At 45.1% G+C, this 24,506-nt stretch overlaps 1 protein-coding gene and 1 pseudogene across 1 annotated transcript in view; one reads left to right on the plus strand and one right to left on the minus strand.

The window, feature by feature from the left end:
- Positions 1 to 5,819: 5,819 nt before the first annotated feature.
- Positions 5,820 to 24,506, plus strand: part of LOC123396111 — a 31,484-nt gene continuing 12,797 nt past the window's right edge. The window contains exon 1 of the mRNA XM_045091156.1: positions 5,820 to 6,107. Coding sequence (XP_044947091.1) covers positions 5,946 to 6,107 — 162 coding nt within the window. The 5' untranslated portion in view covers positions 5,820 to 5,945. The remainder of the gene's footprint in view (positions 6,108 to 24,506) is intronic.
- LOC123396113 lies at positions 17,454 to 18,965 on the minus strand (annotated as a pseudogene).

Genomic DNA, 24,506 nt, shown 5'->3' on the forward strand with positions numbered 1-24,506 from the left:
AATCATCAGGTTTATCCTCACTTGAGTCATACGAGGAAGCATGTTTGATTACATTGGCATCTTTTGCCATGAAGTAATAGGTGGGAGCTGAGTCATCGACGCAGTCATTACTGTCGTTGACGATATCATTTTCTTCAATGTTGAAGATGGACTTGCTCACAAATGCGGTAACAAGAGCTAGGTTTGCAACACGAGAGTCCAACTCATCCTCAGATCCTTCCTCTTCCTCGTATTCCTCAGATTCTTCCTCAGGGTCCATTTCCTTGCCAATAAGTGCCCGAGATTTTCTGGAACTGTTCTCCTTGTGTGACGAGGACTTTTAAGATGAGGACTTTGAAGATTTCTTCTTTTTCTTTGAGTCATCAAAACTAACATCCTTGTATTTCTTCTTCTTTGATTCCTTTACCCATCGAGGCCAATCAGCAATGTAGTGGTCGAACTTCTTGCATTTGTGGCAAGTTATTTTCTTGTAGTCCTCACATGAGATTCTGAATTCTTCGTATCTCTCTTTGAAGTTTTCCAAACTGCCTTCTTTTGAGAACTTCTAAATTTTTCCTACGAGCATTGCAAGCTCCTGACCAAGTTCTTCAGGATCACCAAGGCTGCAACCAGATTCTTCTTCTTCAGATGAGGAAATTGCTTTTGCCTTCAGTGCACAAGACCTTCCATAGCTTGGCCCATAGAGATCTCTTTTCTCAGATTGTTGGAATTCATGAGTATTGAGCCTCTCAAGAATATGAGGAGGATCTGGTGACTTGTAGTCTCCACGCTCTTGAATCATCAAAGCTAGTGTATCAAATGAGGAATCAAGAGATCTAAGCATTTTCCTCACTACCTCATTATTGGTGATATTAGTGGCACCAAGTGCTTCAACCTCATTAGAGATATCAGTGAGGCGATATAAGGTTTGCTAAACATTTTTGTTGTCGAGTCTTTTGAAGCGGTTGAAGAGATTGTGAAGAACATCGACCTGAGAGTCACGTTAAGTTGAGATTCCTTTGTTGACTTTGGACAACTTGTGCCACATGAGCTTCGTAGATCCCAAAGCACCCACTCTGTCAAACTGAACTTTGCTCAGATGGACACATATGACATTCTTCGCTTGAGAGTCAAGTTGCTTAAATCTCTTCACGTCGACATCGTTGATAGACGGAGTTATGGAGGGAACATCATTTTCCACAACATACCAAAGATCGTTGTCAATTACTTCAAGATGCATGCACATCTTGTTTTTCCAGTAGGGGTAGTCCGTCCCTTCGAAGGTAGGTCAACCCGTAGAGACCCTGATCATACGTGTAGTTGACATAACTAAAACTCCACGTGGTTAAAACAAAATCACATATAACAAGGGAGTACCTTGCTCTGATACCACTTAAAAGTGCGTTATATCGACTAGAGGGGCGTGAATAGGAAATTTTTACAAATTCGTCATGGAGAAATTACTCGTTGAATAATTTGCTAAGTGAAGAAATACTTGGAGCGGAATAAGCATTCCCGTGCATGCATAACATGTCAGTACCATAGCTATCATGATAAAACGAAACATACACAGAGCACAAGTAGCGTGTAAACATGATAAGCAAGTGAAGAACAAGGTGACTAGAGAATTGGGGTTGAGGAAATTGAGAAAGTCTTCAGTCAAAGTTGTCACACAGTAATGATCAATTTCATCAACAAGTACTCAAGGAAATGAAAGGGTTGAGGAAATATAACCAGGAGCTCGATGACGACAATGATTTGATGATCTAGTTCCAACTGTTGTGACAGTCTTGCGTCTGGTTTGGAGCGGCTTGGTATTTAAACCAAAGGACACACAATTCCAATACACACAGTCCTTACCGTTTTCTCCTTGAGCTAAGGTCACACAGACCTCACTCAACACTCGTGGTAAGTCTCCACGAGAGGCTTCCAAACCCTCACAAACTCGGTCACCCGACAATCCACAATTTCCTCTTGGATGCTCTACACCATGTCACGTAATTGTCTCGAAGATACACAATCTTCGAAGGAAACAAGCGTCGGTTCCACACAGAAACAATATCTTCAGTGATGTTCAATCCCTTTGGGCTTTTGGGTGTTTGGGTTTTTCCTCACCGATGATTTTCTCTCAAAGTCCTCGGAGGATGGGTTGCTCTCAAATGAAACTTGTCAATTTCTATCTCGGAGTAGCCAACCAGCTAGTGGTTATGGGGGCGTCTATTTATAGCCAGGATGTAACCCGGTATGCTATGACATAAATGCCTCAAATGATATGACCATTACATGGATAAGATGTATTGGGACAGCTAGCGCTAAGCGCACCAACGGTCGAAATTTTGAACTATGAAAGTCCACAGGGCTATCATGTTCCTCACTATAGGCAATTCGCACTAGCGAAATCCTAACTCCTTAGTGAGACCAATTTCCTCAGAGACCAGAAGAACATCGTCTCTGTCACCGGAGAATTTGTGTGGACTATAAGAGATTTCTAAAGGCTTCACTCGAAGGATTGGATGTGTGTAGGCTTTGAGATGAGCATCACTTGGAAATTTTTCCTTAGTATTACCTCGACCCCCTTTAATAACATGGTGTTCCTATGACTCAAAAGAAGGGAAAAGAAACAAGAGAAATAAAGTCCCCATGCTTCATATTACTCGCATCAATATCTTCAAGGACACATCAATTTCCTCACTTTCAAAGTCTCCAAGAAAACACCAAAGTCTTCACTTGACACTAGTGCAGAAAAGCCTAGCCATGGGAACCTCGTGGCGTGGACACCCAACACCACCAATATGGCGCCACTATTACAATATAGTAGTGGCATTGGAGTCGACGCCAACAGTATTTTGAATACCTATGACATTGGACAGAGTTGCATGCCAACACTGTAATATTTAGCTAATAAAAAATACTACCACCTTCACAAACTAAACGTTTTAGCAATTCACAAAAGATCCTACCAGCTTCACCTGCTAAACCTGCCAACAATTCACAAAAGATGGTACCGGCCAGCTTCACAAACCAAGCATAGTATGCCAAATTCAGAAAAGAGAAGTAGCAACTTCACATGTATCTATGTGCCCCTCTCGACACTAACTAGTTTCCTCGAAGGACTAAATTAAGTTAACGGAGCTTATTGTTCATGGAGCTTATTCTTATTCATCTGCCCCTCCATGAGGTAATGGGCTTTCTCCGTCTTCAATTGAGTCTTCTCCTTCTTCATGACTTATATTTTCTTCTTGAGCTCGCTTATCTCGGGGTTCAACGACTCGACCTGGCGTTCAAAATTGAAAATCTTATGGTAGACAATTGCATTGTCGTCGATAATCTTGCCCTTGTCCTTGTTCTCTAGGGAGTCATTCAACTCCCTTAGGGCCTTGATGGTAGACTCACGTGCCCCGGCCAACTCGTGATTAAGCACGTCCACGTTACGTGTCTTGTGCACAACAGGTGCTGGAGAAGGCACACCAGCTGGTACGTATGTCTGGCAAGGGTTTCAAATCATCAACCAATTAATTAATGGTTACATATATGGATGTTTTTAATGTTAGCTCATGCATGCTTTTTGTAACCGTAATTACTTGGTTGGTGCTCACGTCGCCTTTATGTGAGCCATACACCCACCAATGGTCACAGGAGCTTATCCAGAAACTAGAGTCTGCCATGCTGTTTGGCTAAAGAATAAAGGCCACATGGGAGTGTTTAATTAATATGCATGTAAAGAAGATGTATCTTCTAAACTTAACATGAATAAACATGAAACAAATTAAATAAAAACGAATTACGAGTCTGCTACCAAACACATGTGGAAAACTAATTATGAGTGTGCTTCCAAACACATATGGAAAACTAATTATGAGTGTGCTACCAAACACATATTCAAAATTGGTAAGTATATTAAAGATCCCAGATAAAAATATAAAGATCCTATAAATAGTCCAGTGTATATATAAATGCTACTTGTGCCCAAAATGTATAGCAACATCCTAAAGGGAGGCTACTAAAGGAACTGTCAAGTTTTTATATTTAGTTAAAAGGACAATATATAGTCATATTCTATTTAATGTGCCTATCTAAACTTGAAACCTATCCTCCAAAATCCTATCTCTCACATCCACTCATATCTCTCACTTTTCCTTGTGGATAGATATTTGGGAGGTGATACTAAAGCTATCGACAATTAATTTGAGGTGTTTTACATGCAACAATGGCAACACAATGATACTAAACATGAGTCATTCTAAACAAGGAGGAAATATACCATTTGACAATTACTTTGAGGTGTTCAAATACAACAAGTTCAACACATTTGTTAATTAGGCTTAGAGAGGGAGGAGGCGCCTAACTTACCGCAGAGGTGCTCGGGGGCATCGGGTGGAGGCGGCGGCGGCGTTGGGCGGAGGCGGAGGCGGTGTCGGGCGAAGGCAACATCGGCGTTCGGCGGGGAGGCGGCAACGTCGGACGGCGCGACGGCGGGGATCGAAATTAGGACGGGTGGAGTTGGGATCAAGAGGAAGACGAAAGGATGATAAGTTTTTTTTACTGCATCGACCGGGAGCTGTTAAAACCGACCAGCGCTCGCGTGAGCCTAATGTTCAACGTCAGGCCTAATTTCGCAACGCCAGCACTAAGCAAATAGCTATGGCGTGTGAATTTAGCCGACGTCGGTACTATTTGAAAATATTGGTGCTCGGTTGGCGAGAAATGACGCGCCACAAACAAGAGTTGTGGCTAGCCATTTCTCTACTAGTGTGAAGACATTCATTTTTAGGGGTCAAGATTCTTTGAATATATCAAATTCTTCAGCGACTAATAAAGCCTTTGTACACTAAAAAATACATTAGTTCCTTAACCTATAAGCCTTTAATAGATCAAAATCACTAAGGGGCATTAGATGCACTTACAAAATTAAATTTTAACATATTATAAAAAGGAAAATTAAGAAACTAAACTTGCCATGCTGAATTAGTAAATTTTGCCATCATCCATGAAATAATTTTAACATGGTTCATAATTAAAAAGAAACATGTCGTCAATTATTTAAAAAATGTATGATCAATGACTCAAATTTTTCATGAACCATAAACAAAATTACCGTAGTGAATTACTTAAAATTTCCGTGATACACGTACTAAAAATTTATCGTGGTCCATACAAAAAATATTTTTCATGATCAAAATAGTAGTATTGTCATGGTTAAAATACTAAAATTGTCATGATAAACTAAAATTACAATGATCTATAAACTAAATTTTCCATGATGAATCACTAAAAAAGTCATGATCCATGAATTAAATTTATCATGGTTAATTACTAAAAATTTTCATGGTCAATTAATAAAAATTACTGTAAAAAATAGTTAAAATACAAGAGTAGCTTAAAATCTAGAAGGAAAAACTAGATACAATATGTCATGACAACTTTAATGTAAATACTATAACAACTTTAGTGTAAACATTATGTGAACTTTCTGTTATTTTTTCCGTCAAAGCATATCAATATGAGATATATTTTTGAAGATCTCGTCGAGACGGATTTAGTAATGAAAATGGATTTTTAGTCGGATTTTCTATTTAAGATATAGAAGTTTTTAAGTTTGAAAAATCATAATAATTTAGCTGATGTCATACATTTAATGTGTTAAGAGGAATGGTTATAAAGATGTTTAGACCATATTACTTCGTGTCACATCGTCTGCCACTTATCATTTGAAAAAAATTCATTGCATCTAAATAAATTCCTTGCGCGGGTACGGTGGTCTCATTTTTCTTTTAGAAACGGGTACAGCGGTCTCATTAGTCATTACCAGCTTGACACACGTGGCCCATGACGCCCATCGAAGCTAGAGGCCCGAAATGCAACCCCTGCCCTAAACCTCCTCCGCCGCCGAAGGGTCGACCAAGAAGAAGAAACCCTCAATCAAATCAAAAAAGAAAAGAAGAAGCGAGCGAGGGGCAGAATCACCAATGGCGGGCGGTGGGCTGTCCGGCGGCGCGGCCGCGTTCTGGGCGACAAGAGCGCTGGAGGTGGTTAAGCGGAACGACTCCCCGGGGCTGTTGTGGAAGCGGATCAAGCTCACCACCACCCGCAAGAACAACGCCAAGAAACGCCTAAAGCGCCTCTGGCAGGTAACACCAAGACCCATCCAACCCCCTCCATATCTTTCCTTTCCATCGGATGTTATCTTTGTACCCGGCGTGAGTTTGTTTATTGCAACAATCTGGGGATGATCTCTTTGCCTCCCCGATTCTGTCACACCTGATATACAAGGGTATCAGTGGACATGAAATAGATGAGGGGAGAGTTGGGTCGTATGTTAAGTGGGCTGAACCTTAACTTTTCTGTGTATCACTGAACTGGGCATGAATAGAGAGAATATTGAAACCGATCTCATCCTCCTTCCAATTGGTATCTAGAGCCTAGAAGTTTTTCCCTCACCTGGCAGATCCGCGCCGCTGCACCCATATCCTCTCGGCAATCGGTAACATCCACTACATTAAGTGCGGATTTACTTCGATGAATTCGCTCGAAATCTTGTGCAGGGTTTGATCTGCTCGGAGCAGGGGCAACGACACCGTCCAAGCCATCTGCGTAGATGCGGCAACTCATGGCCGCCATGGTGCAATAGACGTCTAACCTTGCGGATCTCATGAAGAATCTGCTCACGCGCTTTGACGAGGAGAAGCTGGCGGCGGAGAAGTGCGTGGAGATCCAAGCCGCGTTCAACACGCAAGTGTCCCACGAATTGCAGAGCCTGTCGAAGCAGATCGGGCTCACCCAAGCCGAGGTCGACGACGTCCGCAAGGTGGCTTCCCCCTCGGCCTCGTCGACTCCGCCCGCCAGATCTGACACCGACGACCCTGCTATAACCGTTCTCCACACGCCACTGCCAAGAAAGGATTTGTCTGGTCCAAGCAAGCTCAAGCAGCATTCGACTTACTCGGAAACGCAATGGCTAACACACTCAACCTGGCGCTACTGGATTTCTCACGCCCCTTCTCCATCGAGATATACGCGTGCGATACCGGTGTGGGGGTGGTGCTGGTACAGGATGGTCACCCCATGGCGTACGTCAGCAAGGCCTTGGGAGTGAAGAACTAGTGCCTCTCCATCTACGAGAAGGAGTTCCTCGTTGTGCTCATGGCCGTCGAGAAATGGTGCCCCTACCTCCAACGCGATCCGTTCACATCTTCACCGACCACAAAAGCTTGTGCAGCTTAGGCGAGCAACAATTGACACAGAGCTTCAGCGAAAAGCCATGTCCAAGCTCGTCGGACTGTTGTTCACCTTCAAGTATCGGCGCGGCGTCGAGAACGGCACGACGGATGCGCTTGTTAGGAATAGCAACATATATTATTAGGAGGCCAAAGCTAACATATATACACATACATGAGAATGCCAAAAGGCTACGCGAGGATGTCAAGAGACTAGAATGTAAAAGACCAAAAAACATCACTAATATAACTCTACCCCCCCCCTCAAACTCATGGTGGATCCACAAGACTGAGTTTGGAAAGGTGAAATCCATGTTGCGCTCTAGTCTGGGCCTTTGTGAAGAAGTCTGCTAGCTGTAACTTAGAAGGCACATACTGAAGAGCAACAACATGATCCTGCACAACAACGCGCACATAAGAAGCATCAACACCAATATGCTTGGTAAGCTCATGCTTCACGGGAGCCCGCGCAATACTGATAGCACCTGTACTGTCTGACAAGAGGGTGGAAGGTGTAGTAACAGAAACACCAAAATCCTCTAGTAACCATCGTAACCAAGTCACCTCTGCCGTCAGAAGAGACATAGCCCGCAACTCAGCCTCTGCACTCGAACGGGAAATTGCAGTCCGTTTCTTTGTCTTCGTGGCAATGAGAGAACCACCAAGAAAAATATAGTAAGCAGAAAGTGAACGGCGATCTGTAGGATCACTAGCCCACGTAGCATCCGAATAGGCTTGGAGTTATAACGAGCTGGAGCGGGGAAAGAAGAGACGGTGAGAGATCGTGCCACGAAGATATCGTAGAACACGAAGAAGGTGACTATAGTGTATCGAAGGGGGAGAAGAAACAAACTGGCTCAAGATATGGACAGGATAGGAGATATCCGGACGAATGACTGCGAGATAGACAAGACTCCCAACAAGATGACGATAACGTATCGGATCAAACAAGGGCTCACCATCAAAAGCACTAAGGTGAACATTGAGCTCCATAGGAGTCTCAAGAGTGCGCTCATCACTAAGAGCCGCACGAGTAAGAAGATCTTGGATATACTTTTCTTGGGAAATAAAAAAGCCATCAAAGGTGGAGGAAACCTCAATCCCAAGAAAGTAACGAAGAGGACCAAGATCGGACATAAGAAACTGCTCACTGAGACGAGCCTTGACAAAGGCAATGTACTCAGGGTCGTCGCCAGTGATGATCATGTCATCAACATATAGAAGAAGAGTCCGCCCACGAACCGAAAGGTGGACAAACAACGCTGGATCATGAGCACTCGCTGAAAAACCAGCGGCGGTCACCACAGAGGCAAAACGCTCAAACCAGGCACGAGGGGCTTGCTTAAGGCCATAAAGAGAACGACGAAGACGACATACCATGCCATCAGGAACAGAATACCCAGGTGGTGGCTGCATATAAACTTCCTCATGCAACTCACCATTAAGAAAGTCATTCTTAACATCAAGCTGAGAAACAGACCAATGCCGAATAGAGGCCATAGTGAGAAGTGTGCGGATAATGGTCATATGGGCCACAGGAGCAAATGTCTCAGCATAATCTTGACCATGCTCCTGCTGAAAGCCATGAGCCACAAGATGAGCTTTGTAACGCTCAAGAGAACCATCAGAGCGAGTCTTAACCTTGTAGACCCACTTACAAATGATGGGACGAACACTGGAAGGAAGAGAAACAAGATCCCATGTGCCGGTACGCTCAAGAGTAGCAAGCTCCTCCGCCATCGCAAATTGCCATTCAGGATGAACAACAGCATCGTGATAAGAGGTAGGCTCAAGTACAGCCGAAAGACCATATCGACTGGGAGAATAACGGTCAGGAGGAGGGAGAGGCCGAGCCCGAAGACCATAAGTCGGTTGGGATGAGGAGGACGACGCACCAGAAGTAGATGACACATCAGTGGATTTATTCACAACACGTGGACGACGAGTATAATGGAAAGGAAAGGAGGGAAGAGGAGTAATCACAGGAGGTGGAGACGGGGAATGTATCGGTGATGAAGATGGAGAAGGGGAAGGTATCGGTGATGAAGGTGGAGAAGAGGAAGGTATCGATGATGAAGGTGGAGAGTCACGTGACGAGGGAGGAGAGGAATCCGTAGGAGAGGACGGTGTCGGATCTGCAACAGCGGGACAAGGAATAGGAATATTGGTCACAGAGGGAAGTGTATCCGGAAACGTAAGAAAAGAGATATCATCTGTGGAAAAAGCCGAGGAGGATGGACGCGGGTTGAAAGGACGACGTTCGGAGGATGCGGGCTGTAGCAGCACTGATCTGCTAGCAGGGGCGTTGATCTCTTGGATCGATAGATGCGAAGCAGCAACCCTGGAGTGGTGTGGCCAAGGTGATCAGCAGCAGTGACCGCCGGCAAGAACGACGACCGGCAAGAGCGACGACAGTGCGATAGGATCGGCAAGCACGAGTAGCGCGTGCTAAAAAAATCCTAGGCTCTAATACCATGTTAGGAATATCAACATATATTATTAGGAGGCCAAAGCCAACATGTATACACATACATGAGAATGCCAAAAGGCTACACGAGGATGTCAAGAGACTAGAATGTAAAAGACCAAAAGACATCACTAATATAACTCTAACAGCGCTGTCGCGCGTCGGCCACCTCCTCAACCTTCACGCACTATCGACATGCCAACCACAGTGGCTCCAAGAAGTGGCCAACTCACCGATGCGGATGCTCAAGATCTCCTCCAATGCCTGACCCTCTCCAATTTCGATGACCCAGGCTACGAGCTTCGGCAAGGCGTCATCCGCTTCCACGACAAGCTCTGGATTGGCGCCAACTCGGCCATTCGGACAAAGCTGATCAACGCCTTCCACGCAAGCGCGGTGGGTGGTCATTCTGGTGTGGCGGCCACCTATCAGCGCGTCAAGAAACACTTCGCCTGGCGTGGCCTGAAGCAAGCGGTGGCGGAGTTCGTGCGACAGTGTGCTGTATGCCAACACGCCAAGCACGAGCACATCAAGACACCCGGCCTACTACAACCACTTCCTGTACCCACGGAGCCGTGGCATGACCTCACCATGGACTTCATCGAGGGATTGCCGGCGTCCGAGGGCTACGAGGTCATCATGGTTGTCGTCGATCACTCCACCAAGTATGCACATTTCGTGCCTCTTCGCCACCCCTTCACGTCCGCCTTGATGGCACACGCCTTCTGGGATAACATCATCAAGTTGCACGGTGTTCCTCATTCCAGCGTCTCCGACCGCGACCGCGTCTTCACCAGCAACATGTGGGGCGCCATCCTCGATGCTGCCGGCACCAAGTTGAGGTATTCCACGACGTACCATCTGCAGACCGACGGGCAGACGGTGCGGGTGGATCAATACCTCGAGATGTATTTGCGTTGCGCCGTCCACGACACACCCTCCAAATGACGCAAGATGCTGCCGACGGCGGAGTTCTGGTGCAATACCACCTACCACTCCTCACTGAACACTCCCCCTTCCAAGCGTTGTATGGGAAAGAGCCTAATCTCGGGGGCCTGCCAACACTCGCCGTCAAGTTGCCGCCAGAAGCAAGCGTGGAGCTGGACTAACTTAACCAACAACGACGCGCTCAGGACGCAACTGGCACGCGCCCAGAACCGCTTCAAGCAGAAGGCCAATAGGCACAAGACTGAGCGCTTGTTTCAGGAGGAAAAACAGGTAGTACTCAAACTTCACCCGTATGTACAGTCGATAGTGGCCAACTATCCCTGCCCGAAGCTAGCATACAAGTTATTCGGCCCGTTCATAGTTCTGCAACGCATTGACACCATGGCCTACAAGCTGCAACCGCCGAACGACAGCCGTATCCACCCAACCTTTCATGTGTCACAACTGGAGCCCTTCACACTGGATTACTCGCCAGTCTTCTCCGAGCTACCTCGCGCACCAGACCTCACCGCAACACCACTCCAACCAATCGCCATTCTGGATCGAAGGATGGTTAAGATGGGCAACGGCTCGGTCGTCCAGGTGCGTGTCCACTATCCAGTGATCTACACTTTCTTTGGAGTCAGCAACCTGGGAAGACTACAATGTGCCGCGACATCGTTACCCGGAGGCAACACCTTGCTGAACAGAGGAAGTGGAACCTCAAGGGGGGAAACTGTCACACCTGATACAAGCGTATCATTGGACATGTAATAGGTGAGGAGAGAGTTGGGTCGTATGTTAAGTGGGCTGGAGCCTGCGGGTCTTTGGGCCGCCTGTGGCCTGTGTGCGTGAGTACTTAACTTCCCTGTCTATCATTGAACTAGGCATGAATGGAGAGAATACTGAAACCAATCTCATCCCCCTTCGTCTGTCTTTCCCTTGCTCTCCTCACCTACTCCAATTCCCCTCTCGTGTGGCCAATCTCCCTTCTAGGGTTCGTCCGTCGACACAGATTCATTTGTGTTCCGTGTGGTGTGGTCGGTCTTACTCATCTAAATCGTTTGTCGCAGCCTAAGGATTTCTTAGACATAGTTGATGTATCTTCTCTTTGAACTTGCAAACTTCATTGCTCACATGTGTAGAGGGGTGAAAGGTTAAGGCTATGTTTGATACTAAAGTATGGCAAAAACCAAAGTATTAACAACAACAACAACAAAGCCTTTAGTCCCAAACAAGTTGGGTAGGCTAGAGGTGAAACCCATAAGATCTCATGGATAACAAGCTTCCACGCACCCCTGTCCATGGCTAGTTCTTTGGTGATGCTCCAATCCTCTAGATCTCTCTGTACGGACTCTTCCCATGTCAAGTTCAGTCTACCATGACCTCTCTTGACATTATCAGCATGCTTTAGTCGTCCGCTATGCACTGGGGCTTCCGGAGGCCTGCGCTGAATATGCCCAAACCATCTCAGACGATGTTGGACAAGCTTCTCTTCAATTGGCGCTACCCCAACTCTATCTCGTATATCATCATTCTGGATTCGGTCCTTCCTTGTGTGGCCACACATCCATCTCAACATGCGCATCTTCGCCACACCTTGCTGTTGCACATGTCGCCTTTTAGTCGGCCAACACTCAGCGACATACAACATTACGGATCGAACCGCTGTCCTATAGAACTTGCCTTTCAAAATGCCAGAAGCTTGGCGTCACTTCATCCATCCGGCTTAATTTCGATGGTTCACATCTTCATTGATATCCCCGTCCTTCTGTAACATTGACCCCAAATAACGAAAGGTGTCCTTCTGAGGTACCACCTGCCCATCAAGGCTAACACTCCCCTCCTCCTCGTGCTTAGTAGTACTGAAAGCGCACCTCATGTACTCGGTCTTAGTCCTACTAAGTCTAAAACCTTTCGATTCCAAGGTTTGTCTCCATAACTCCAACTTCCTGTTAACCCCCGTCCGACTATCATCGACTAGCACCACATCGTCCGAAAAGAGCATACACCATGGGATATCTCCTTGTATACCCCTTGTGACCTCATCCATCACCAAGGCAAAAAGATAAGGGCTCAAAGCTGATCCCTGATGCAGTCTTATCTTAATCAGGAAGTCAACAGTGTCGTCATCACTTGTTCGAACACTTGTCACAACATTATCGTACATGTCCTTGATGAGGGTAATGTACTTTGCTGGGACTTTGTGTTTCTCCAAGGCCCACCACATAACATTCCGCGATATCTTATCATAGGCCTTCTCCAAGTCAATTAACACCATATGCAAGTCCTTTTGCTCCCTATATCTCTCCATAAGTTGTCGTACCAAGAAAATGGCTTCCAAAGTATTAACAAATCACAGTAATTTAGCATGTAGGTACAACATACCGCGGTTTTGACAAAACAGAATATTTTGTAGTATTGACAAAACAAAGGACCTGTTTGGCACAATGATGTAAAATCAGTTGCAGCGTTAACAATGCAAACACATCTGTTTTTATAGCGGAGCTGGCTGTTGCATGCAGTAAAGTGGTCGGCGGCCATGCACATGGTAAATTCGTAATAGAGCAGCGTGTTACCATCAGCATGCATAAGAAAGGAGGCTTGCACTAGGCGAACTCCAATGATCGCCCATGACCAAAACAGACGCTTGGCAGCGCTGCGTAGCCGACGGCTAACCAAGCGGCAGAGCTGCACGAGGACGGGCGGCTTGGCCTTCTTTGTGTGCGGCGGAGCTGCGCGTGTAGCAGATGGGACAATGGCGAGCCATAGAGAGAGGCCTACATGCAGCAACGGCGAGTTGTCCATCCGAAGACGAGCGGAGCTGAACGACATACAGGATGGTGAACTGAGCGGCAACATCTACAAAGACAACTTGACTGCGGCTGCGGCGGCGGCTTGTGACGAACGTAAATAATTTTTTGTAGAGGGAGGCGAGTCGTTGAGAATAGCAGGGAAGAAGATGACGACGTGTGACGCCATTCTTTTTGTCTGCTCTCTTTAAAAAAGAAGAGGTCTTGGGTTCTTTTTATAATATAGAGAAAAACAGTGTTTTGGCAAATACTGTAGTATTAAAATCACAGTTTTTAGGGGCAACCAAACAGCTTATTGTAAGTAAAACTGTGGTAATGTGAAAAATTGTAGTATCCTCAAAATACTTAGAAAATACTTTGCTATCAAATAGGGCCTAAGACGAGTAATAAAGTTTTGTGGAGCTTCCTGTTATGCTCACAGAGGAACCTGTTAACTGCAAGTGTTGTTGTCACTTGCAAGTGCTTTTCTTCAATGAACTGTGTGAAGAATAAGCTATGAAACAGAATGGGGGAGCACAAATATCACTTCAGCAAGAGGATGATTGTGGGTACAAACTATTAATTTTATGTTTGGGGATCTAGACTTGTCTGTGGGTAAGGGCTTGGTACGGTGGAACTTGTTGGGCAAAGCACACACAAGTGTGGATTGCCCATTCCTTGTGTTTGCCACCAGGATTAATTTTATTCAAATAGGTAAAGCACTATCTCTACACGATTTTTGTATTACCTTGAAATTTAGAACAATGAACTATACAAAATACTAAGGAGAAACCTAGGTGCCGTTTGGAACAAAGGAATCCCAAAATATAGGAGTAGGAAAACATAGGGATTGAGTTTTGTATCTTGTCGATTCGAAGAAACGGGAAGCACAGGAATTTCACAAAGTTGATGTGTGGATGCCATATACGAAATTTGTAGGACTCCTTTGCTGATTGTAGAGGGAGAGAAAAGACTCATCTTGCCTTGCACTTCTCACGGAAATTTTAACATGAGGTTGGAACTTATGTTTAGAATCCTCCAAAATATAGAGAAAGGAAAGTTTCCTATAGGAATTCATAGGCCCATTCCTACAATCCAAAAGGATGCAGATAGTAAGTGAAATTACTAAAGTCCCAACAGTGTGAATACCACACAATTGGACCCCTCTTGGTCTAAGTATGGGCCAGAGAGCCCAAGTGCAGCGCCATCGACCAAGGTGGTACCATTTCCATAAGATGAATAAGAAATCAATGTGGGTCTATGTAGGAAGTGACCAACGGGCTGGGCACCAACGCGGTCCTATCTTCTGCGCTAGCACGACGAACGCACTGACATGAAGATTGCCGTACCGGAGCTATATAAAAGCGCCAACGCGGTCCCTAACTTATGCGCTAGCACGACGAACACACTGACATGAAGATAGCCTTACCGGAGCTATATAAAAGCGCCAGTGACACCGCATGAAGGACTAGCAATCTAGAGCGAGCAAACCCCAGCTATTATGACACTTAACGCCCAAATCGGTACTTTGATCTCGTTGAGCTCTCCGAACTCCACAAGAACCCCCTCCCCATTGTAATCAATTTTGTAGTTCCCGCTATATGCAACAAGAAAGAGCAAGGCAGGAGTAGGGCTTTTATGTGTGACTAGGGGGCCTGAACCTAGGTATATTGCCCCCCGTCTCACTTGTTTTCTAGATCCCTGGTGACTTGATGTTTCCCGTGACTATAAATCCACATGCGTGGTATCTTATTGTTGGTACAACTTAAAAAAACCCGATAACTTGTGTTGACAATGGGTTCGCCTTGATATCCGATTGGATTTGTCCATGTTCTTCATCAGTGCGATCACTATTCGTCGAGTGCTCTTTGCAAGGAAAAGTTTAGGGGCTGGCCATGGTAAGGCGAAGCTTATTCTATCATGTTTTGCCCGATCAGTTTACGAATACTACCCTGCAGGAAGCTGGGTGAATTCAACGACCACATGTGAAGGAGGTTACCTGATTTGACAAAGATGGTCGAGATGAGCTAGGCTATCCATCTTGGGTGTCCATCAACACTATCAAGAGACGGGGTGTCAGGAAGATGATGGGGTTGGACAAGTCCATGCACGATGTGATACGAAGAAGGATTTCCAACAACGGGAGCGCCCGGCGGAATCTCAGGAATCCCAGGACAAGGTAAAGCCTGAAGGGCCAATGGCAGGATTGGACCCTATTCAACGTCAGGTATATGTGGATGCGATCAATTCGTTGGCCTACTGCTATACCCAATAGCAATGAGAGTGAAGACGAACACAACGGAAGCTTGTTGACAGCCATCATGATTCCCGAGGACCAAAGTGAGGGTTCACAGCCCACGCCAATGCTTTATTGAAACCCACTAGAATAAAATCGGCGAAGCTCTTTGAGAAGGTGCCCCCGCCGAGGATTTTGATGGATCCTACTTCATGATTGAGGGATAGGACAACCTCCATGCGTGAAATCTGCTGATCCAAAGTCTAGGCTGTTACAGGGTAAACAATGAGCAAGCAACTGAAATCAGAGGGAAGGCGTTGCTGAACACCTCCAAGGTATGATGTGAGTTTCATCCGACCTAGAATCATGGCACGACCTAGTGTTGCTGTATAAAAGAGGAATGTGAGTGGATACGAGCCTTAGTAAGGAAGGGCAAGCAAGATGACCAAAACGAGCTTGTACGCTTTAAGGGGATGACTGTCCAACTACCGACATGTCAGGTAAACTGAGGCCCTTAGGACACCGATATGGCTCTAATGGAATCCCAATAAAGGAAAGCAAATCGAGTTTATCGTCAGAATGTACTGGACCATGGGGATTAAGGAGGCGTCTTGTGTTCTCTTCTGTCGGCTCGAAAGAGCGTGTCAACTGCAAGATGTGTTATCGGCATGTCATGTTAAAAGGCAAGCAAGTGCTATAGACAAGGCGCAAATAATCATCTAGTCATTCCCTTAACACCATTGATTGTTGTTTGACTTTGCTAGGCGATCAGACAAAGTTGTCAGAACCGCAATTATGGATCGGATCAGAGAGCCTTTGGTAGAATTGGCTCGTAGAATCAAGTCGTAGAATCTAAGATTCTACTTGATACTACCAATACTATATTTTTATACATTTCCATGAACTGAAGAAGGTCAGAGATTTTTATTTCGTAAGAGAATGAACAAAAGAACGAGAGTGGATTCATGAAGCTCGTATTTTGAAAAATCCGAGAATCAATATTTTAAGTTTCTAAAATAATCATAGAAAATAAACATGAATTATCAATGTGTATTATGTCTGTAAAATTTTATGACAAAATATGTTTTGGCGCGAGCTGCAGAAGAAAATCAAAATGGTTGACTTTTAGAGTGAATAGTGTGTGTGCTAGAAATACATGTTTTTTTGTACAGCTCACGAAAATGCATTTCATCATTGAATTTTGCAGAGATGTAGTGTACTTAGGTAGGTTCATGTGTTTTTTTCCAGTCTTTTTTGAAACTTTCAAATATGATTTTCAGATGTTTCCATAAAAAGAGCTCCATGGAGCTCGCGTTCTATTTGCCATTTCCGCAAAAAAGTGACATAATAACAAAATTAAGTAGGATAAGCTCATAACCGCAAGTAGAATTGAGCATAAACCATTGGTCCCAGAAATAGAGGCTCATCAAAGGGCATATGCACAAATATGCAGGTTCAGCCTCAGCAAACAATAGTAAATATAGTTCACCACGCTGTTGCAGAAGAACAACCACTAAGTTACTACAGTCGTCCAAATTAAGATCATCATCTTCATTTTGTTGTGGATGACGCAACACTAGTACTGCCTCTCAGATGCAATGTTCGAGATATCACAGTAACTGGTACCATCTCGGTCGGGTGCCGAGTAGGGATTAATCAGCGAACCGAATTTATCGGCAACTCATTTATCGATAGGTTAACTAGAGGCATATCTATATATCCTAGGCCGCATAGCACCATTCAATGTACTAAGTTTCTCAATATGCAATCCTAGGCTACATAAGTAACAACAAGGAGAAGTGTTATGGTGTTGCCTTGATGTTTTGATGTTGCAGCCGATATGGAAGACCATAAACCTGCACATTAAAAACAAACATATCAATGTATGCTCTAAATTGGGCATAAGAAATCAAACTTGGCAACTACACATATCCTATTTCATATCAAATCAATGATCAATGTCACAAACTCACAAAGGCATAAGGCATACCAACCAAGACAAATAGAAATAGATAGTTCTCACATCATACAAGTTTCAGAAATAGAGTTCTCACATCACAAGTTCACAACAAAGTAGCCACCACCACCATCACCACCAACAAAGCCTTTAGTCCCAAACAAGTCGGGTAATCAGATCTCGCGACCAACTCATGGTTCTGGCACATGGATAGCAAGCTTCCACGCATTCCTGTCCATGGCTACTTCTTTGGTGATACTCCAGTCCTTCAGATCTCTCTTTACGAACTCCTCCCATGTCAAGTTCGGTCTGCCCCGACCTCTTTTGACATTATCAACACGCTTTAGCTGTTCGCTATGCACTGGAGCTTCTGGAGGCCTGCGCTGAATATGCCCAAACCATCTCAGACGATGTTGGACAAGCTTCTTTTCAATTGGTGCTACCCCAACTATATCTTGTTTATCATCATTCCGGACTCGGTCCTTCCAGCACAACAAAGTAGCCACCAACCAGCACAAATTGAAACATGCAAAATAAGATAGTTCTCGCGTCAAAGTTCACAACAAGCAGCAAGCAAATCAACAAACAACACAAATGCTGAATGGCTCAAGGCTGCGGTGGCTCCTCCTCCTCATCACTGTCCTTGGTTGACATCACCCCATCATCATGGGACTCATACTCTATCTCGTCATCCATATCATACTCATGTTCTCCATCGGAAAGAAATTCATCTACTTCATGAAGTTCTCTCGCTCTTGCACTCCTACGAGGGTTCGTAGATTCGGTAACCCCCATTGCGTCATCAAGAAGAGCATATGCTATACCAGAGACACGGTCAAACTCATCATCTTTAGTGTATGCATCAGGACATCCAATCTTGTGCTTGCGTTGCATCATAAGAAAGAAGAACATCACTAGAGCTGGATAACTTCTTTCTTTTGTTCATCATTCTTCCATTGAACTGGATGTAAACTAGCTTGTCCCTATCCCGCACATCTAATCCATTTCTCCTCTTTGCATCAATCTATAAATAGTCAAATTTGAAATGAAAGCCTGTTTAGACCAGACATTTCGTGGGAACCAACTCAACAAAGAAAGCATACACAAGACAAATGACAGTTGGGAGATTGTGAGTTACCATTTCGAAAGTGCTCCAATTCCTTTCAGGTCAGGATGAACTTGATGTCAAGTTGAGTATCCTTAGGGCCATCTTTTGCAAAGTAGGACATTGTAGCCCATAGTTCTCCCACCACTCCCCTGCACTTACAAGAAGGAAAGTAATATGCAGCCAGTCCATAATTTCAGAAATGCCATATGCAAAGATTTTCTTTGATCACAAGCTTACCGACATTGAAATCTGCATTGTCAATTGCTCTTATGGCAACGACCTTGCCAAACAAGTCTTCCTTCTTTTTAAACTTATTCTTTTAAATGTTAATCACTAAGTTTTGCGCTTGACCATCATCATGATAGAAGGTCCCAACAGCTTCCATAAACCCACTCATGACTTGTAAATCATCATGATAGAAGGTCCCAACAGCTTCCATTCCATAAACCCACTCATGACTTGTAAATCAGCAAAGATGGATGGGTTTGCATAACTATAATATGGATTAAACATATACGCAATGGAGAATCAAGCCTCCCTACCATCTTGGAGTCCATGGCCGTAGTGATCACATTATAGTCTCTCTCTGCATGTTCAACAACATCCATGATTGCTATTTTGCCTCTAGTAGCTCACCATAGATTGTGTCTATGGATTGACCGTCACTATCAGTCAACTGAAGCACCTTCGCGGCTTCACCAATGGCTCAAAAACCTTGCATAGTACATGCCCAAGTATTAGTACATACCCTAGTGCTAGAGCATAAAACAGCAACAAGCTAGAACGAAAAACAACCACTCACTAGAAGAGAAGACAACCACTAACTAGAAGAGAAAACAGCCCATACCTTGATGCAAAGAGACACGTTTTCCCAATAGCCCCTACTCATGATTGTAGCATGAGTTAACTTTCCTTTCTTTGTTCTTGTGTGCTTGCATTCTTCCCAAGCATCACCACAAACCATTGCTCTTAATTCCTTCTTCTTAGCAGCCAAACCTTGCAAAGTAAGAAGTGCCGAAGCAAATCTTGTCACTCCCGGTCTCACAATGTTTCTCTTTTTAGTACAAGATCTCATCCAGGACAATGGTTTATGATGTGCATAAAGGAAAATAGCCGTGTCCTTGGATTTAGTGATTGTAGGACCAAATTGTTTTGACCTCCCAATAGCTTCTACCATTAAGTTGAGGGAGTGAGTTGCACACAAGGTCCAAAAGATTTGTGGCCTCGAGTCTTTAAGTAGTGCCTTTGCTCCCATGTTGTTGGAAGCATTATCCGTGACTACTTGCACAACATTATCAGCTCCTACAAAGCAATGAATGATACCAGCAATGAGTGAAAGAAAATTGATGAAAAGCAATGAAAGGAATGATGGAAGTAATGAAATAGTTGATTCAGATTCATACCTAGTTTGGCAATGCATTCATCCATATAGTTGAAGATGTATAGGCTTGTGTGTGCATCAGCTGATGCCTCTTTTGATTCAAGAAAGGCAGTCCCCAACCTGCAATGCACACACAAGTTCATTATGCTCCTCCTTTTCTTGTCCGTCCATGCGTCGGTCATGATTGAGCACCCAAGATCCACCCTCGCCTCTTCATGTGGCTTCAACAAATCCTTAGTTCTTTCCACCTCTTGCATCAACATCTTCTCTCGGATTATATGCTGTGAAGGATGCTTCCAATTAGGACCAATTCGACCAACAGCCTCCGTGAATGCTTTGAAGTCATCATCGTTGATAGCGTTGAAAGGGATGTTTTGCTTATACATCCATCTAGCCAAATATTGCCCTACTCTAAGCCTTCTTCTGGTCAATAATGATAGCAATATTTCATTGGTACTTGTTCTTCGACAATGTAATGGAAGGATCAGCTGGCTTCACAAATTGATCAATTGGACGTGTCTTATTCGATCGACCTTTCCCAACGAAATCAAGCCCCTCTTCATTGGCATTGTCATCGACATGAACAATCTCTAGGTTAACTTGAGCTCTTACTTCTTCATGTAGAATCTTGGCCTTCTTCTTAAGGGCTGCTGCATCACAAGCTTCCTTACATCTTTTTTGCTGATCTTTGTTTGCCACCATGCAACTTTCTACTTGACCTTTCACTTGACCAACAGGTTGCTTCAATCTGCTTATCCCTCCACCCATCTCCTTTCCACACAACTTGCACTTCACCCTTTGTAGATCATCAGGGTCATACAAGATCATACCAGACTCCAAACTCCCAGCCCATGTCATCTATTCTTTTCAACATTGGAGCACTTGCTGCAGTACGCATACCTGCTCATCTATATAAGAATGCAAATAGCAACAGCAGGAAGCTAACAACAGCAGCACTATTGAACAGCAGCAAGCCAGCAACAAGCCATACGGACCTGCACATCTATATAAGAACAACCTTTATCCAAACCTACAGCAACAATCTACCCTGCATAGTGCATACAGTACAGATCTAGAGCAACAATATCAACAATTGAACAAACTAGCAATAGCAGCAACAAGCCATACTAGAAATCTGAAATCTAGAATAGCAACATCAGGAATATGAATAGAAACAAGGAACAAGCCAGCAACACAATGGTGGGAGAACAGCAACGTACCTTGCTGCTGGACACCATGGAGACATCAGCGTTTGAAGGTGAGGGGAGGCGGGTTTGAAGGTGAAAGGAGGCGGCAAAGACAGTGCAACCGAAGGGGCTCCTTGGGTGGGGGTGGTGAGCTCGAGCTGCTAAAGGCCCATGCGGTCGTTGGGGATGCGAGGATTTGATCTGCGGCAAGTCCTTGCGCTGCTTAGTCGAGGAACTGGCCGGCGTCTGCTCGTCCGTGAGCGGGAGAGGAAAGGAGGACGCGCGGGAGGCCAATTTCCCCAACCCTAGGTGCTGGCGCGGCTGTGAGATATGAACTGGTGGATATTTTGGCCTCTATGTAGGCTTAAGTGGCAGCCCAGTTATCGATGCGGGCTGATTTTTCGGTCTGACAGCCCGATAAATAGGTCTGACAGCTCGATTAACCGGCTGGCCGAGAAATGTGCCAACAAGGGGGTTTTCGTACCGGACAACCTCCGAGTAACAGTTAACTGACCGATTAACTGTTATCTCGGCCGATATTTGGAACAATGCTCAGATGTAGAGCGGACTTGATTGTTTCCATCTTTACCATCTTCAAGATTGTAGTCCTCAAGTCATAGCCATCAAGATATTGGTCCAATTCAAGATCATCACCACCTGTGAAGAAACCAAAATAATGGTGATTTCTAAAAAGAACGAATAAAACAATATGTAACATAGGGAAGTGACTCTGCATATGTGCTTCAGTTAAATTATTGACCATATTCTCAACTTCCATTTCAGGATCAGTCGCTTGTTCTTTTTCTGCTTCCTTAAGGGCAATTCTATCTAGAGCATGCAACCAATTCTTTTGTGGAGGAAGAACATGATCTCTTTTTCAGTTATCCATTCATCATCAGAAGATACACCTTCTAGATCATAGGTCCTTGTCTCATTCTTCTAGCTTGTGGAACAAACTCTAATTACTCTAAGGCCTAATAGATAGTAATGCTCTGAATTCTGATGCTTTATTGATCGTGGGAGAAGCCCCATATATAACAGGAATAGCTTGGCTGACAAGCTGACTCAAAGGGAATACAATCTGGACTCTGGAACAAGTTCTAACCTGGACTCTACACCTAATTCGAATTTGAACCTAATAACTAATCTTGACTCTGTACCTAATACGAATTTTAACCTTAATAGACAATAACTTGTAGCAGCATAGGAATCCTACCCACTTTGGGCTTTATCAGGGGGTGGTGCGACCAGGGTTGGGGCCATCCAACCATATATGGTTCCCCACATAACATCTCTCCCTCCCTCCACAAACAGCTTGTCCTCGAACTGAAACGAGGGAAAACGAGCAATGAACTCATCCAGCGGCATCTTCAGAAGCCCCAACCCATTGCACAAGAACATGCTTCATGCCGCAGCGAATCCTGGATCGAAGAATCTTGGTTGGTGCAGGCAGCACACGGCACACAACCGTCGTCAATGGTGGGAAGTACAGCAGGATGCCAGACAAGATCTTCGCCAAGGCCAACGCCACCAGTGAGATAGCGATTCTCTTCACCTCCAAGGCTTGTTCCTGTCAACGCCTCTTCTAGGTTCGAAGGGATGTAGACCTCCATCTTCGTGATGAGTGTGGTCTAGGTCTTGGTGGTAGGATCTACAAATGGACGGCTGTTGGAGTCGCGGGTGTACTAAAGAACAACGTAGACCTTCAAGACGGTGAATTCTGAAGCTTCAACCCTCCTTTTCAGGATACTCATCTGGTCCATGGCAGGGCCCGTTTCAGCTCTGATCCTGAAGAACTCCATCAGCCCCCCCCCCCCCACCACCACCACACACCACGAGAATCCACGGTCGGTCCAACGCTCCTGGTGGGGATAAGTTGTGTAGGTTGATAGCTGTAGCTGGAGGCACCAGCAGCTGAAGAGCTACGGACAGCTATGTTCTTATCTTGAGGCATTGACGAGGATGCTAAGGCTGAAGGAAGTGCACAAGGTCTGTTTGGGAGAAGAGACAAAGGATTATGGGAGATTTACTATGTTCCTCCTTGCTAAGTTTCTATCCTACCACGACGTTGTTTTGAACTCTGAAGATCGTGTGTTGTTTAATGCACCTGTATTTATGCAGAGAACGAGGAGGCGCGTGCATCTCTACCAAGGCAGTGGCCCGAGGAAAGTGGAGGATATGTTGTCAAATAAAAGCCGTCACAATGCTAGTCCAGATTGCATCACCATCCGCAGTTATTGCCTGTCTATTGTGTTGAACACCACACCATGACGCGTGTTTAAGATTTTGCACAAGCCGTTTAAGAAAATGGAAGATTGACCTCTGTGTGTAACCAAGACTGGCAATGGATATGCGACTTCCGGGACTATGAAGACCAGGGTTTCCGACTATTTAAGATTGAAGAAGGCAGCGAATCTTTACATAGACCTTGTTCACGTATTGAGCTGTATCACAAATACTAATGGGCGTTTTTGTCGATAGTAAGTGAAATTACTGAAGGCCTACTGTTGTGAATATTGTACAATTGGACCCCTTTGGGCCTAAGTTTTGCTAAACACCGACAGTCTGTTTAGGGTTCCAAACTCATAGTGGCAACTAAACACGAGGACCTACCCACCTTCATGTGTCGGTTTTGGCTTGTAAGCTAGGTGTGGTTGCGATCAGCTTGCTTCTTGAAACGCCGCTATGCACGCTCCAGCTGCGCCCGATTCTGCGCGTTGTGCGCCGCCCAGTCCATGTCGTCGCCGGCGGGCGCCTCCGCTGGCCATGTTGACATCGCCCCCAGATTTGCTTCCTTGCCGTAGAGTGCTTTGAAGGGAGTGTAGTTCAAGGACAAATGAAATGTGGAGATGTACCAGAACCCGCCATGGGCAGCCACCGGCGTGGCCCGTCGTGCACGGCGCATCGGAGGTACATCTCCATACACTGGTTGATGCGCTCACTTTGGCCGTTCGCCCGCGGGTGGTAAGCGGTGGAGTAGAGCAGTTTTGTGCCCATTCTGGCGAGCAGCTCACGCCAAAGGCTGTTGGTGAAGACCTTGTCGCGGTCGGAGACGATGGAGGAGGGGATGCCGTGGAGCTTGACGACGTTGTCCAAGAACGCGCGTGCCACCTGTGCCGCTTGAAATGGGTGGCGAAGAGGGATGAAGTGGGCGAACCTGGTGAAGCGATCCACGACTACCATGATCGTGTTGAAGCCCTCGGAAACCGGCAATCCCTCCACGAAGTCCATGGTAAAGTACTCACATGCAACTTTTTG

Source organism: Hordeum vulgare, chromosome 5H (genome assembly GCF_904849725.1).
Source record: "Hordeum vulgare subsp. vulgare chromosome 5H, MorexV3_pseudomolecules_assembly, whole genome shotgun sequence".
Lineage (NCBI taxonomy): Eukaryota > Viridiplantae > Streptophyta > Magnoliopsida > Poales > Poaceae > Hordeum > Hordeum vulgare.